This window comes from Nyctibius grandis, chromosome 14 (assembly GCF_013368605.1).
Source record: "Nyctibius grandis isolate bNycGra1 chromosome 14, bNycGra1.pri, whole genome shotgun sequence".
Lineage (NCBI taxonomy): Eukaryota > Metazoa > Chordata > Aves > Nyctibiiformes > Nyctibiidae > Nyctibius > Nyctibius grandis.
The window spans coordinates 13,674,079-13,689,636 of NC_090671.1; the positions used below are offsets into that span (position 1 = coordinate 13,674,079).

At 37.6% G+C, this 15,558-nt stretch overlaps 1 protein-coding gene across 2 annotated transcripts; it reads right to left on the reverse strand.

Annotated features, from left to right (window-relative positions):
- Positions 1-129: 129 nt before the first annotated feature.
- RSRC2 (arginine and serine rich coiled-coil 2) lies at positions 130-15,408 on the reverse strand. 2 transcript variants are annotated; one of them, XM_068412905.1, is made up of 10 exons: positions 15,284-15,408; positions 12,079-12,235; positions 11,418-11,461; positions 8,582-8,772; positions 7,443-7,586; positions 3,562-3,684; positions 3,386-3,465; positions 2,614-2,846; positions 1,302-1,391; positions 130-775 (listed from the first exon to the last, which is right to left on the reverse strand). In XM_068412905.1, exons 1-10 carry the CDS (start codon positions 15,287-15,289, stop codon positions 596-598), a joined length of 1,248 nt encoding a protein of 415 aa, XP_068269006.1. In that variant the 5' UTR covers positions 15,290-15,408; the 3' UTR covers positions 130-595. The 2 variants fall into 2 exon arrangements, with proteins under 2 accessions (XP_068269006.1, XP_068269007.1); XM_068412906.1 differs by lacking the exon at positions 15,284-15,408 and adding an exon at positions 10,427-10,504 and having other exon boundaries at positions 8,582-8,794; positions 12,079-12,123.
- Between the last annotated feature and the right edge of the window lie 150 nt (positions 15,409-15,558).

The window sequence follows — 15,558 nt, forward strand, 5'->3', positions numbered from 1 at the left end:
TTAGGAAAATCCCACTTCAAAATAAGCAAACCAAACCAAACACTATTTCTGACTTCCTAAATTTTCCTGACATCTCTTAACTAGTTTCCTTAAGATTTTGGTCCAAAAGACAACTTAATTAACATGAAGTAAGACCTTAGAGAAAAAATGTCTTTATTATTAACCAGGTTTTTTGCACTGGATTATGTGCCTATTGGCCCAGACCGCTAAATAACATCTACACAATGTTTCTTTCATGTTTCAAGAATTGAAAATAACTGTACAAGGTTAAAGTACAAAAGTACACAAGACAGTGGACACGAAATATCCATGTATGAGTTTACCCCATCTGCTGCTTGGTTTGAAAAGTAGAACTTTAACTAAAAAATACTGTCCTATAGTTCTGTCAAGTTTAATGGAAGTGGGTATAACCTGATTACAACACTAACACCAGTATCACTGATCTGATATTTACAAAAAAATTGTATTTTTCAATAAATTAAAGTCAATGCAACACCCATGCAAGCTAGAATGCTAGCTTTTTGGTGAACAAGGACCCAACATTTGAACAAGAACCTTCCGTAGTCCCAAACTTTAAAACTGCCTTTTTTAATTTTCAAACTGCATCCATTCCTCGCATTGAAGATGTAAACCCCAATCCCATTCCTCTTTGTGTATGAGTCTGTGATCTTGCCATTTCATACTGTGCATCTAGATTTCTGAAAACTTCTTCCTGTTGTTTCAGCGTTTTGTAACTCTCTTCATCAACTGAACTACAGCCAGCTTCATCCTCACTCTAGAAACCAGACAGAAGAAAACAAATATTAGCTGTGTAGGAAGGAGTGTTTTCATACACCACAGGTATCCTAAATGTAACAATTTTGCTTTGGTGTGTTCAAAAGCTAATACAAATTCAAGCATTTGGTTTTAATTGCTGGCACATTCTACAGCAGCTTTACTCTCACTGTCAAGAAACACATCCAGGCCTTCATCCAGGTCCTTTTTCTAACCCAATTAACTTACCTATACAAGTAATACCGTTTATCAGATTATGAATATTGGCTACAGTTACCACTGTTGTTACAGACCATTACAGCTGCCTTGATAGCCAGAAACTTAATGAAATTCTAGAATTAGAATTGAATTCAGATTTAGATGCTGCTTGTGAACTTTAATGAGAAATACTTAAAAGTTCTTAACTACATCAGTAGTATCAGGTTAACTTAAGATCTTTACTGGTTAAGGTAGACTTTAAAATAAAAAAAAGAAATCACTATCCTACAATTAATAATAAACTTAATTACACATTCAGAACTCTTTACCTTAATGCCCATCAGTTTTCTGAATTTGACATTTTGGTCCTTGTTTCCAAAATTTAATTTTTCCCATATTTCTGCAGACTGCGATTTATCCTGTACAAGTTAAAAGAAGATGTGTCACCTTTTCACGTAAATTCCTGTTAATATCACAATACAGTAGCAAGCAAAAAAGCAGTATTAAAAATGAGCCCACTGTGTAGCACTAGCACAGCTGGAAGTAAAAGGTTTCCAAGTCACGTCTGACATTTCTGCAGCATCCTCACAGAAACTCTCTGTGAGGGAACTCTACTTAACCAGAGGTTTCAAAATGGAGGTATATTCTTTACTTGGGTAGATTGTACTCATGTCCATAAAGTTTGGAAACTGTGTCAGAATGCATGCTTGAAGTGAGTTATGGAAAAACAAATTTACTTATTACAATTAAGCAATAAACAGCACAATTCAGAAGAACTGCTTAGACAGCATTCAGGTTTCTTCTTCCCTCCCTTTTGCCTCCCATCAAGGCCACGTGAACCAGTTTCAGTTTTTCACATCTTATGAAACAGTCCGTGAAAAGCTAAGTGAGCTCGTTACATAACAGATGCATGACTATCATTAATGTAACAAACACATTTCCATACTAGGATAGTGTTGAGAGACAAAAATACAAATATTAAAGCACCAACTGTTCCATAGTATCAGCAGGCAAAACCTGCACTCAAATCCAGTGACTTTCTGAAAAAGCAACTGCCACTGGAGCCTTTTTTTATTTGGTGGCCTGTACTTCAGTAACTGCAAGAGCATTTATTTGACAGAGCATAGAAGTCTGAAGGCTTATTTGTATTTATAACTTTTGTTAGTGTTAGTAATGCATTACTCTACTGCTGAAAAGTTACTAGCAAGGTTTGCAGTCTTGTTTTTTAAGTCTGGAATTGGACAGGATACAAGCATCAAATGAAAAATCTCTACAGTCACAGAAAGGAGCGGTCAGCTGTAGATTCTATAGCTTAGCCATCACTTTTCAGTAAAAAGAGACCATCTGTATTTGATATTTAGTTGCAAGTTGTAGGCAACCTGACAAAAGTAACATTAAGATCCAATTATACCTCTTAAGTTTTATGACATTAGGGATTTTCCCTGAGGCTTGTGTCACAACCATTTGTCATGGAAGGTCTACATGTCTTAGCCCTTTCACTCCTAATGCTTTACCTTGGGCTGCTAATAGGGAAACTTTTTAACTGGTATGAAAGTAATTTTGCTATAAATAACATTAATAAGCATCCCGTGCAAGATGTTTCCCAACAAGTTTTATGAAAGTAAGAAAGGACAACATTACCCCTTCCTTTTTGCCTTGCCAAAGCATCTTCCGCTTTTTCTCTTGCTCAGCAAATTTCATTGGGTTCACTGCTGCTGGGTTATAATAGCTAGGTACGGCTATTCCAGTCTCTGCTAGTGCTTTTGCTTGTAGTGCTGCCATTTGAGCTGCCATTGCTATTTGAGGAGTTACTTGTGTTCCCGATGCCAGAAGAGCAGCAACGTTAATAACGGAGCCTCCGGTGGCTGCAGCCGCTGCAGAAGAAAGGCACTTGCTGTCAGACAGTAAGGTCAGACTTTTTGGAAAACAAAACAAAAGCAAAACCCCCAAACACCTCATCAGCAGTAAGGTGAAAATGTCTGAATAACAAATGCATGATAAAATACATGTTATTTGTAAATTAAGAAACAAATCTCCAATAGTTTTAGTAAACCAGAACTAGAAGTGAAACTTAGGTACCTCATGCCTCTAAATACCCCTGAGCTGGTAACAGCTTTCTAACTCTTGCTTAACGATGTATAAAGGAAAGGTCCAATGACCATCATGACATCATTTACCAGCCTAACATACAACATTTTTGCTGTATACTCAGTAAGCAAGAAGAAATCCTGATTGGTTTTTTTTCAGTGTTTTGTGTTATTTTGTTTTTGTTTTTCAAACATTTCCTAGCTTTTATACAATTATACAAAGACAGACAACCTGCATATCTGTCAGACGACTGTAACACTCAGTACATAAGCCTACACTCTCTTTCACTCACACTATTGTTTAGGAATTAATATACATGGACTACCTGCAGCCATTTCCTGTTGCTTCTGTTTTTCAACCATTTCCTTCTCTCTCTGTTCTTGTAGTTTCTTTGCTCTTTCCAGTCTAGAAGTACATGAGAATAAAAATATTTAGACATGCAAAATCAACAGCAACAGCTTATTTATGTCACATATCATTAAAATCATAACAATTTCTGACCTTCTGGCTAACGCCTCCTGTGCATCCATAGCTGTATTTCGTCCCCGAAAAGGTGGCGGACTCGGACTCCGGCTGTGACTCCTGCTGAACCTTCGGGGCTTTTCAATTCTTTTCTTTCGCTCTCTGTAACCAAATTTAACAGAGTTGCTAAAACAATGAAGCTATATATATACACCTTAACATTTCATAAAGTATTTGAGCACAAATTGAAAAATTGCTTAATGATTCGTTTGGAGAGCTCTCAAGAACAGCTTTCACAGAGATTATACTAGAACAGTGTAACAGCTGCACTTGCCTTGTAACGAGACAGATGCCTTGTAACAAGACAGAGCTAAACCTGAAGACTTCCAACTGCAAGATGTAACAGAATGCGTAATTCTGGGTATTTATTTATCCTCTTATTATGTGTTTAGAACAAATAGATCTGCTCTAGAGATTCATTCTAAAACCTGACAAGAAAAATAATCGTGTAACTTTTGCTAAAATCAATTGCAAGAAAACTGTAAAATGGATCAAGTTACAAGAATGCTTTAAAACCATAAAAAATGTCACAGCACTGTAATTACGTTAAAAAAGAGCATTTTGCAGAGGCTCAATTTCAAAACTGGAATAGTACTCAGGGAAATTATTGTTTCTCTCCCCTCTGTATACTCTTCACTAAGTGTGCTTTGGACAACTGTTCAAGGGAGGCTATCAAGGTAAACAGGAGAGCTGGTTTAAACACATATGATTTGTCTTGTGTTTGCTCTTGAGAAGGACAGTAGTGTGCAGAGAACTATGAAGCATGCATTATCTGGAGCCTGACAATCTGAAAAGAACTCAAAATATATTTTTAAACAAAATATCAAAATATTCAGTTCAATTCTCCTCTAGTAACCTCCTCCCCACCTCCTCCCAAGTAGAAGTTGTTCTTATGACATATACATCTAGTCCCATCTAAGCAACAGCCACTCAAAATACACATATAAAGTACTATTAGCAGTATTTCTCCTTGCCAGGATCATTAATATCTACAAGAGATAAGGGTTTACCCCTGTTTAAGCCTCTGACACTGATGTTTTAAGCAAAGAAGTCACAGATACTGGAAGTGTCCAACAAAGCTTAAATTACAGGAGATATCACTCACATTTTTCCCAGATTTGCCATAAACAGTAAGTTGAGATGCACAAAGATGTTTCTGCAATTTTATACTGAAATGTTATTATCAACCATTTGAGATAATAGCTAACTTCACAACAGCCACCTTAAATGGCATTTATATATTCTGTTCCTTCTGTTTGCAACTTGGGCAGCATCTACAAACATCATGAAATGTAGACTGAAGTTACAGAGAGAGATCCTTGTTTACATGACAAATCTGGTAGAATACAAAGGAGGCAAGACTTATCTTTTCATAGAAGATGACAAGATGCAGATTCAGGCACTGGCAAGTGACAGATCTGCATTCCTGAGATAAGATGTAATGCATGTTTCAAAGATACCTTCATTTTTCCCGTGCTGACTATTGTTGTTTGGTCTTGTCTTTGGTCTGATGCTTTATTGCACTGGTAAACATCAAGGAAATAAATATTTGAGCTTTTGTATTTAAGTATTTCCATTTGAAAAAAGCAGATGGCGTCATGTTTTCCACCTAGCGTTTAATCAGAGCAATGCCACAAAAGAACTGCCAGGAGAGTCTACGCGCTCACAGAACAAAAAGATTAGTTTAAATGCTAGTGAGGACAGATCACTTGGAAACCTGAGCTTGAGATTATGCAAAGAACCATCAAGAGAAGGTCAAGCTCTACTATTTACAAATGCTTTTGTCATAGCCTGTTAACTGTAACACAACAAATATTGCATTTCATGAATGAGGGAATTCATTTCACAGTTGAGTTTTAACAGGATAGGTTTCCACATCATGTTTATCTGGCGTGTGAAGAGTTTTCCTTGAGGTTTGCCCCATAACTCTCTTTCTAAAAGCTTCACCTCAGCCCAGAACTTGATGAAGTGTTCTAGCTACTGTTAAAAAAAGAGAGACATAAGTCTCTTCTTTTCCTTCTCTAGGATTTGTGAGACAAAAACAGTACTTAAAAGAAATGGATTCTTGCAGTATGCCCACCACTATCCAACAAGGCATGTTTCCAGTTGAAGAAATTCCTAAGCTCCCTTACTTTTTCTTCCCACGTTTGCTGTTCTGTTTCAGGTAATCTGAATTCCACTGCAGAAGCAAAATCTATTCTGGGATGTGAAGTTTTCACGGAGCCACTGAACACAAAATGTTCAAGGTGACTTTTAAAAACAGTAAGTACACATCATCTATAATAACTGGAAATAATAGGAAACTGAAGCCTTACATATCATGCTGAAGGTGGCTCAAATACCACTAAATGCAAGTAACATTGATCAATTGAAGACCCAGCTCTACTCACCCTAGCTGAAAGTTTGGTAGAAAGTGCATGCCAAAAATCAAATGACACAAACCATGTAATTCAACTTCAGAAAGATAAGTCTTCTTAACAGTTTCCCAAGTGGTCATGTAGCATTACATGAGTGTGCTAGATTCTTAAGTCTCCAATGATCCACCGTAATGTTGAGCAGTCATAACCAACTTCTACACCCTTTAAATACGCAATTTAAAATACTCTAGTGAAAATACTACTAAACAAACTGGAACACTGGCAACACTTTCTTGGGAGCTCTGAAGAGACACTATTTACATTCAAACTAATTGTTTTACTTTTTTAAAGTAGCAGGGAAAAAACAGAACTGTAGTAGTCATTAAGTCATATTTCAGCTTACTCATTCAGAAAATCCTACAAGGCATTAAGAATGCAAAGGTGACACATACAAATAAGACTCAGAACTCTACACAGAAATACTGAATGATTCGTCAGTATTGGAAAACATTAACTTCTACACAGTAATGAAAACCTCAACTCCAGCATATTCCAGGTAAGGCATCGATCTCAACTCTGTCAAACAGACCCAGAACAAGCCAGCATGTGTCTAGCTAGAGTGGTTCAATCTGTGCTTCTAGAATTTATGTTTAAGGAAAAAAATGAGAGCACCCAAGATAGGGAGAAAAATTACCATGATAAATATTCTCATGTTGAACTTAACAAAAATGAGTTGGTAATCACTAACAGAATAGTACATTCAGAACAGAAATAGTCCATCTGACTCAAAATTCGCCTTAGCACCACACTAACTGTGCTAGTTCACAGACAAGACAAATTTTTAAATAAACGTCTGTGGAGCTGATCAGGATTAGCTTCTGATCAGTGTTATCTGCTCTGACAGCCAGTGATTTCCAGTTAAACTTCCTTTTTATGATACACAAAGAGGTAAATACAATAGTATTTTTAAAGTAGTGCTTTGCCATCCACACTACTCTTGTGTCAAACACATGACAGGGTTAGTTGTATCTTAATTCTTCATTTTTTCCCACTTAAATATCATTTAAATATCCGATTTAAAATAGTAAATTCAGTTGTGGTAAAAGAAACCAAAGAGAGCTTGAACTGTGGTAATCGTTACTACGCAAAATATTGAGTTATTTACTTCCCTTCTACTTTATCAGTCAAAAGTTCTACAATGGTGGTTTTATAAGACACCCACAAAATAACTACTTAAGCGTTTCTAATTGCTAACATGAAATCATGCTATGAAATGCTGAGAATCTGAGACACTTAAGCTGTGTAGGACAAGTGTTTCTGTAAGTGTATGCAGGCTACCCAGTCCTTAACCCACCGTATCAATACAGCTGAGAAAAAGCCAAACACATTTCATTACACTGAACAGACGTGAACTGGCAAACCCTTCATTCTTCTATACATCAGCCCACCACAGAACGTTCAACGAAACACCACCACTAAGAGTATACGGAAGTTAACACTTACCTGCTTCTGCTCCTAGTTCTGCTTTTACTTCTACTTCTATGTCTGTGTCTAGATCTTGATCTAGAACGAGATCTTATACGTCGTTTTCTCTCTCTGCTGCGAGATCGGGATTTTTTCCTATCACGACTTCTACTACGATGACGTCTGAAACACACGTCCCAAATTCTTACATATATTCTCACGTTTAAATTCAGCTTCTACTTAAGGACTTACACAGAGGTTCATCACCACAGGGCAAAATGCATCAGGCAGGTTGGGGAGACTGAAAACTACACATGGAAGAGTTCATGCCAGGAACAGTTTTAAGTTGTAGGACCAGGAGATGAAATGGGAAAGGAACTGAACACTACCACCAGCCACAACAGACAAGTGAGTTACACAGAGTTTACGTAAACAATCATACTCATCAATATAGCTATTTTCAGTTGTTCACTAAAGTGTACATCTCAAAACAAATACACAGCCAAACTAATCTGATGCAGGAGTCTTAAATTCAAGGCAACAAAACTCTCCTCCTCCCCATGATATCCCAACACCTTAGGGAAGAGCTGCCCAAATTTCAGCTCGTTAAGTCACACACAGATCCTCAACATACTATTAGCTGAAGCTTGTTCCTTGCTATCATGTTTGCCACAGATCCCTCAGCTATAAGCAGAGCTGGCTGAAAAGGTCTGCTGGCAGCAGCCTGTTTGTCCGAAGCAATTCTCCTCCCATGAGAGCGTGCTAGGTGGCCTACCGTGCAAGGAGGCGTAGAGAGCATTGTCTCTGGGTAAGCTCTTGATTTAGGAGGTAAAAAGCCATGACATTGCTAAAGTGTATTTTCTTTCCTGACACTGGCAACATTTAATACACTCTGTTTATAAATTTTCTATACTCTGTACACTGATTAGACCCATGAGACAGATCACCTACATAAAGCCTTAAGAGATATTTTGTACTTCTACTCAGAACCAATCTGAAAATAAAAAAAGTAGCAGCAAATGCACTACCCAATGAAAAGTGAAACATGCAATAGAAACTGATGATCTGGAGTTAAATTAGGTCAGTAATATAATTCAGTTGTACTTCAGAAGTCTACACAAATTCCAAAGACTGCTTTTGCAAATACATTTAAAGAATAATCAAGTAAAACAACTTACCTTTCACGAGACCTGGATCTTGAATGACTCCTCCCTCTTGATGATTTTCTCTCTTTGCGTTTATGTCTATCCTCACCATTTTCAGATGAATTTAGGCTATCTCTTCCCTTGTCAGAAGAATGTTCTTTCTCATTGTGGTCTTCAGATTTGTGCTTCTTGGAGGACTTCTCTTTGGATTCATGTCTTCTTGCCTGTTTTAAGAAGAAGTTGGTTCTTTCAGGAAAATAGTGCAACAAAGAGAGTTAGTATGGGTATCAGAAGACAAAAAATGATAAGTTGTGATGCAACATTAGTAACCTTAGGAGTGTGACTCAATCATGAGCGATGGCTATTTTACCTAATGCCACCAACTACCCAAAGTCAGCAAATGCACACTAGAATTCCCCCCCCCTTCCCTCCTCCCCATTGTCTACAGGATTTCTAAAGCATCCACCAAGGTATCTTTACAGGGTTTCCATATAAAAGTTCACAGCATTGTAACAAAAACAACTGTCATTCTCAGTTACTGTCTCCATTCCAAACACATAACAAGTACCTATCTTTAAGTACCTGACAATTTATGACTATGGATGTATATACACACACACTCACATTTGTAGTGAATATTTAATATTTGCCTAAGCCTACCATGTAGAAAGTTACTAAAATCCATACATAGTTGCAGACATAAACTGTTTTGCTTTTAGAACTAAAACAATATTCTACCCATCATTAGATAATTCCTTTTTAGAGCAAAACTCTCTTCAGTCAATAACTTCCAAACAGTTTTTAAAAAGCAAAGTAGTAAGTTACACAGTTGACATCCCATTTTTAGTATTTAAAACTAACATGCATCACACTGAGACCTCCCACAGTAATTTTAAATTAAAGATATGCTGCTCCACTATACCGCAATTTCTTCCTGTAGTGCCTCTTAAAAAAAGATTCCTTTTTATAGCCGCAATGCCAAAAATATTTAGCAAGGTCAGGCCTGATTTTTGCCAGTGTTGTCCTTAGAGACTAAGTCATGACATCAACACCTTTTCTTAATATATCCAGTTTATTTTGAAATCGTTCTAGCACAAAAGCTTAGCTCACTTAAGTTTTATGTTTAACTCATGTTTTGTTTCAAGTCACAATTTAAACATGATACATCATTTTAGACTAAAACCCAATTCTTCAGAGGTTTTTTTTTTCCTTATTAAATCTGTTAACTACTCATAAAACCTTTCCTATAATCATAACTCTCTCTCAAAAGAAACAAGTCTGGAGAAGATGCTATAATTAGCTTATACTCCCTTATCCAAGCCTTTTGAACCCCTTATTAATATATATATCCATTTCTAAATGTATCTGATTATAGTTCTTCAAGTATACAGTAATGTTAGATATTTTCCCTACTTTTACAGTATTTTATTCTTAAATCCTTGAATAACCTGTTGTTACATAAAACACATCTAAGTTTGAGATGTTATCTGTACGTTAATTGTAAGTATGTGTTTACTAAGTAATTGTTCTGATATACATACTAAAAAGAATTACTGAATTAAACAAAGAGCTTAATCTTGCAAATGAATGAAAACAGTAAATCTACTGTGGGACGTTGTTCCTCATCTGTTCACTCTCTGAAACTTAGAAACTGCTAAATAAATTGTGTAAGATTAGATCCAACAGCATGGCAAAACACTGGACATAATTTTAAGCGAGGACCTTTTTTTTTTTTAAAAAAAAACATTAAAAATATATCTTTATTTTTTTTAAAATCACGTCTTCCAGGCACACACTTAGTAATAAACCACCATTATATCCCATAACGGATTTAAGATATTTTTAAGGGAAATACGAGTTTGAATGACCAATAGTTACCTTATCATGAAGTAGGCTTATAATTTTGCTATCTGAGTCTGCAGCGTCTTCAGTTCAGTCTCTTCGCGCATTAGCACGCTGAGTATGATTTATTATAGAAATGTTATCATGTGAGCTAAACAATATATTCAATTTCACAAAAACTCTCCTAGATTATTTTTCCTCTTTTTTTTTTTTTTTCCTCCTTTTTTAAACAGAGCTTCCATTGTAATGGGGGAAGAGAGAAGTTCCTGACCTGGGTTTAAAGTTTAAAAGTCCCTCATCTGACCCAGCCTGCTATTGTCCCACATGGCTTAAATTTCTTTGTTGCTATTCTGATGCTCCTGGTTTGCTCATTTCATCTCTTCTCTGGTGTGTAAGCCAGTTATTTTCAAGGTATTAGTGATGCTGTCTCTTTTCACTCCTATATATATATATATACACATATTTATTTATTTAAAAAAAGAGACAGCCCTCTGAAATTTTTGCTTCTGCTGCCATGCTTCCAGCTGACTCAGCTTGTTTGTCAAGCTATGACAGTCTTTACAATTAAAGGATGCAATAAACAGAGCTCAGTCAGGTGGGGAATTATTTTCAATATACTTAAGTAGATGAGTATGTATCATTGAAAGTCCTGAACACTGGCCAGGAATAAAGCCATCCAAGGCTTTCGGTTAATGGAAGCTCTGTGAAAGTCATCAAGAACACCATTCTACTTCTCCACATGAATTCTTTCTTTTAGGTGTTTCCACCAAAAAAAAAAAAAAAAAGAAAAGAAATTAAGTTACTAGTTTCTAAAAGCATTTTTCTATAAACTATTACCTTGTCAACATGATGCCTGCAATCATGCTTCACTACGAAACGATCTCCATATCCATTTTTAAGCGTAAAGTTTCCTATTTCTGTACTTACCATAAAGTCATTTACATAGGTTTACACATATGTGCATTACTACAAGATACTTTTAAAGATGTATTGTACAATTACCTAAACACTACAAAGTGTTAATTACCTCTTTGCTTCTGCTCCGGCTTCTGTGTTTTCTTCCTTCAGCATCTGGAGAAGAAAACATTTATTGTTATTTACCAAGTTACAGAGGAGATCAGCTGGCTATAATCTTTCTAGTTCCTTTCAGTTATTCCACCCCCCAAAGCCAAGAATACAGATTTAGAAAACAAACAGCACTATTCGAACACCTACTGCAGAAAGCAAACTCGTGCTGTTATTCCTAGTTCTTTGTTTGCATTTACTTAAGCTCTGACAGTAAAAAACTAGCCCGTGTCATACTCCAGTCACATTCTTCAGCGAAGTAACCTTATTTTTGTTACAACCATGCGAAAGTGTCCCAGTCTAAGTATATGTAATTGAAATGAAGACAAAGTAGTATGGTTTTCTGTTTGGTGTCATCCCATCCCACCCCCTCCCTGCCCCAACCCTCTGAACATTGACAAGACCTTTTTCCTTAGCACTTCTATCGTTAAAATTGCAAAGTTTCAATATAACACATTTAAGATACAAACCCAAAACTAATAGCTTCATTTTTTCCCCAATTCTAACGAGCTACTAGAGCTAAGTCTGTGTATTTTTTTCCAAAACAGCTTTAAAGATATTTCAGTTCTACAAGCATACACCAGAACATTACCAAGCAACTTTGCTTATACAAAAGGCCATACCTGACTTCCGTCTTCTTTCCCTTGACCGTGAGCGTGATCGTGAATAATGATGCTTTGATGTTCTGGGAGAACTAGAGGCATCTGATTGTTCCTTTTTCTTCTCCATTTCTGGAGAGGACTTTTCTGGGGCTACTCCATCTCGTTCTGTATCACTACCCTATAGATGAAGACAGAATGTTTAAAAACCAAAAACTCAGGACTGAAAACCAAGAAAAACTATTTACTTAGTACTTCCTCTGAAGACACATTTAAAATTATTTTCTGTAAAGACAATCTCATGAGTAGGCATCTCATTACTACTTATACAATAGCTTGAAAGACTTGCAGTGAACTGTGTAACTGCACACAGATGGATTTTTCAAGACTTTAACGAAGAGAACTAATATATAGTAACATTTTGCTCTCCCACTATATTAGACTGCACCTTACTTTTTCCATGCAATTTTGAGAATATCAGTAAGACTAAACCCTGATCCACAGTTTTCTCTAAATGGTGTTGTTTGTAGGTCAATTACCCTTTAACATTTACATGAGTAAGACTACTTAAGGTAAATACTGTCCCACCAGATCTAAGTCACCTCACAAGTCAGGGCATTACTGAGGCATAGCACAAAATCCCCACAGTGTTTTGAATGAACTTTGAAGAGAAATGAAATTAGGTATATTGTATTAGTGTTAGAAAGCTAACTTTTGAATAAGGAAAAACCTCAAACAGGATCTCCGTGTAAAAATGTGTATTTGTATGAGAGTACATATAGGTCACATCCACCTGTCCCCACAATTCCTGTATCACATTTTTCTTAGGTGACAAAAGACAAGATGCTCCCTCCATCCCTTCTAAACCTGGACCTAGGAGGACTAAACTCAACAAATTATCTTGTGGAGAGCAGTCAAGACTGCTTCGTGATTCAATGTTGGGAGAAGTAAATGCCTACAACCAGTGTACAATGCAATGAAAGGAACAGAATGGAAAAAGTACACACTGAAAAGGTGAATGTGCTTTCATTAATGCCTTTACAGACTCATTGGTCTCTCTTGTTCTCGTCATGTAAATGGCAGTTATATTAAAACTTTCTGAACATCGTGCGGCTGCAGAAGATTTCACCAAGGACAGAATTTGGCCCAAAAATGCTATTCATGAAGATAATTTAGCATAGCAGAGGACTTGAAATTGCATGGGTTTCCACCAGCTGCAGTTTTATTTGCAAACTTAACAAGACACGTGCAAACCTCTCCAATGTTGTTTTATATTAATCACTTTGAAAACAAAGCAGCTAGTTTCTATTAAACCATGGCAGATATTACAGACTGTCATTAATACATTGTGTATTAATGGTAGACTTTCTTCATAACATGCTACAGGTAAATATTAGGATTTATGTTTCAACTACTACCATTCAGTCTGCCCAATTCTTTATTAATTTGCATCTGCACAAAGATATGTAAAATCTCTCTTTAAGAGAGATAAAGCAGCTGTTCATTTCTCCATTTGCATGGTATACTGTTAACTAGTTCAAAACACACCAGCATAGGTACAAGAGAACTGACTGCTTAAGACTGCATCTGCAGCAGAGCTTTAACTACAAAGTGACACTTCTGAGTACTACTCATATGCTACCCACTATCCTGAAAACTTTAGAACATTAGATAACGAGTAGAAACTGACTCCCCTATTTGTGATCTTAGCCATCACAATCCTTGGCATTCCACATCCATCATCTGCTTATCTACACTTCCCCCCCACCTTCTACTCAGTCCCTCCCTTCTTCATCTAAGGTTTCCAAAAGACTTGGCTAGAAGTTTCAAGGGAATTTTTAAATTTCTACAAATTTACATTTTGAAATTACTTGAGAAGGATAAGGAGAATACCAACTAGCAGTCTAAGCTGTCTGGGTTTTTAAACGTAATACCCAACTGAATCTGAGCCTACTGCCACATTTCCAAGGCTACCAGTCTCATTATTTATACACATTGCTGCTCATTAATGCCCTTGTGCACTGCACCTTAGAGAAATCGCTCAACTCTACAAAAACATAGACAGCAAAAAAAGGCTGACAGACTTCAATGAGAGTGTTCTCAGTTCTTACAAGTACACGTGAATTGGCCACAGGCTCACAGTTTCATTGAACAAGCCCCTCACCTCCTGCTTTAGAGGAACCTCAAAGATTGTGCTTATAATCTAGGTGCAAAACTACAAGTCCATAATTATTCAAGTCCTTTTACAAAAAAAAATTATCTTATTCTTAACAGCTTAAGTTATATAAACCAAAAAAGCATCATTTAAAAAAAAAAAAGGATTAATTTTCTCCAGAAGTTTATGGTCCTCTTGTTCAGTTTCACCACTGGTCAAACTTTCAAGACAAGAACTTAAAATATCAGATTAAACACCACAAAGTACTTAAAGTCAACCCTGAAGCATCTTATCACTTTAGAGTCTGGTTTGTTTGGGTTTTTTTTTTTTTAGCACTTGACTATGTAATAACTTTTGAAAAAAATTAACCACATTGGGTTTGATAACTACTCTTATTGGTTCTTCAACTCAATTATGGGACAAATACCTTTATATGTTACCAGGCCACAAAAATTTTTAAAAAGGGTAAAGCTACACTCCTAGGCCGTGTACGAACATAACAGACAGTGATAACTATAGTAGAGGCGTTTCCTATCGATATTAACCATAAAAACAGAAGGATGAGGGCAAATAATTAATCAGAGCACAAGAAGAGGCTGAAAATAGCAAGCCTGTGACCAAACACAAAGAAAAAATAATAGGACAGGGAAAGCTACATGAACGAAAACTGAGCACAGCCTAACCGCCAAATCGATCCCCTCTTCCTCCCCCCCAGGGAACCTGCGCCCCACAATCCGAGAAACACCCGCTATAGCCACAACACTTCTCTCTCCAGCCAGAAAAAGATAAGACCTCAGTCACAAAGCCTCCTCGCTTCTCTCCAAGCCCAGAGAAATTAAACAGAAACTTCTGGAAGCAGGGAGAGAAGTAACGGCTGAAAAACGGCCACCCCCTCCCCGAGGCCCATCATGGCGCCGGCAACCGAAGGAGCGGCGGGCGCCATTTTGTCTCTCCGCGCACACGGCTCCCCGACCCAGCCCTCCCCATCTCACTCACTCTTCCCCCCCCCGCCCCGCAGCAGCCCCCTTCCTAATCCGGCTCCCTCTAAAAATCCCGGCGGCGAACACCACTTACCGCCATAACCGAGCGCCCGGGACGCCGCCCCCGTTTCCACAACTCCTCACCAGGGGCCGAACCTCCCTCAGCAACCGCGGCCGTAGCGCTCGCGAACCGAGGCGACACGACACGCCCCGCCCACCCTCTCCCTTCAGGCGCCCGGATGTAACTGTGGGGCGGGGGAAGGCGTCAGGGAGCGAGGAGCCCGCGGTGCATTCTGGGGGCGGAGGAGGATCAGGCGGTGTCTTAGCAACGGCGCCGTTCGCGTTGGGCGGGAGCTTGGCCCACGCTGC

What these genes read in the sequence shown, in the direction of transcription:
- RSRC2 (XM_068412905.1), bottom strand. An exon ending in GCCGGAGCAGAAGCAAAGAG is followed by an intron (nt 8,773 to 11,417) that starts GTAATTAACACT and finishes TTCTTAAAACAG; the next exon opens with GCAAGAAGACATGAATCCAA. An exon ending in GGCAAGGCAAAAAGGAAGGG is followed by an intron (nt 1,392 to 2,613) that starts GTAATGTTGTCC and finishes TAACTTGTACAG; the next exon opens with GATAAATCGCAGTCTGCAGA.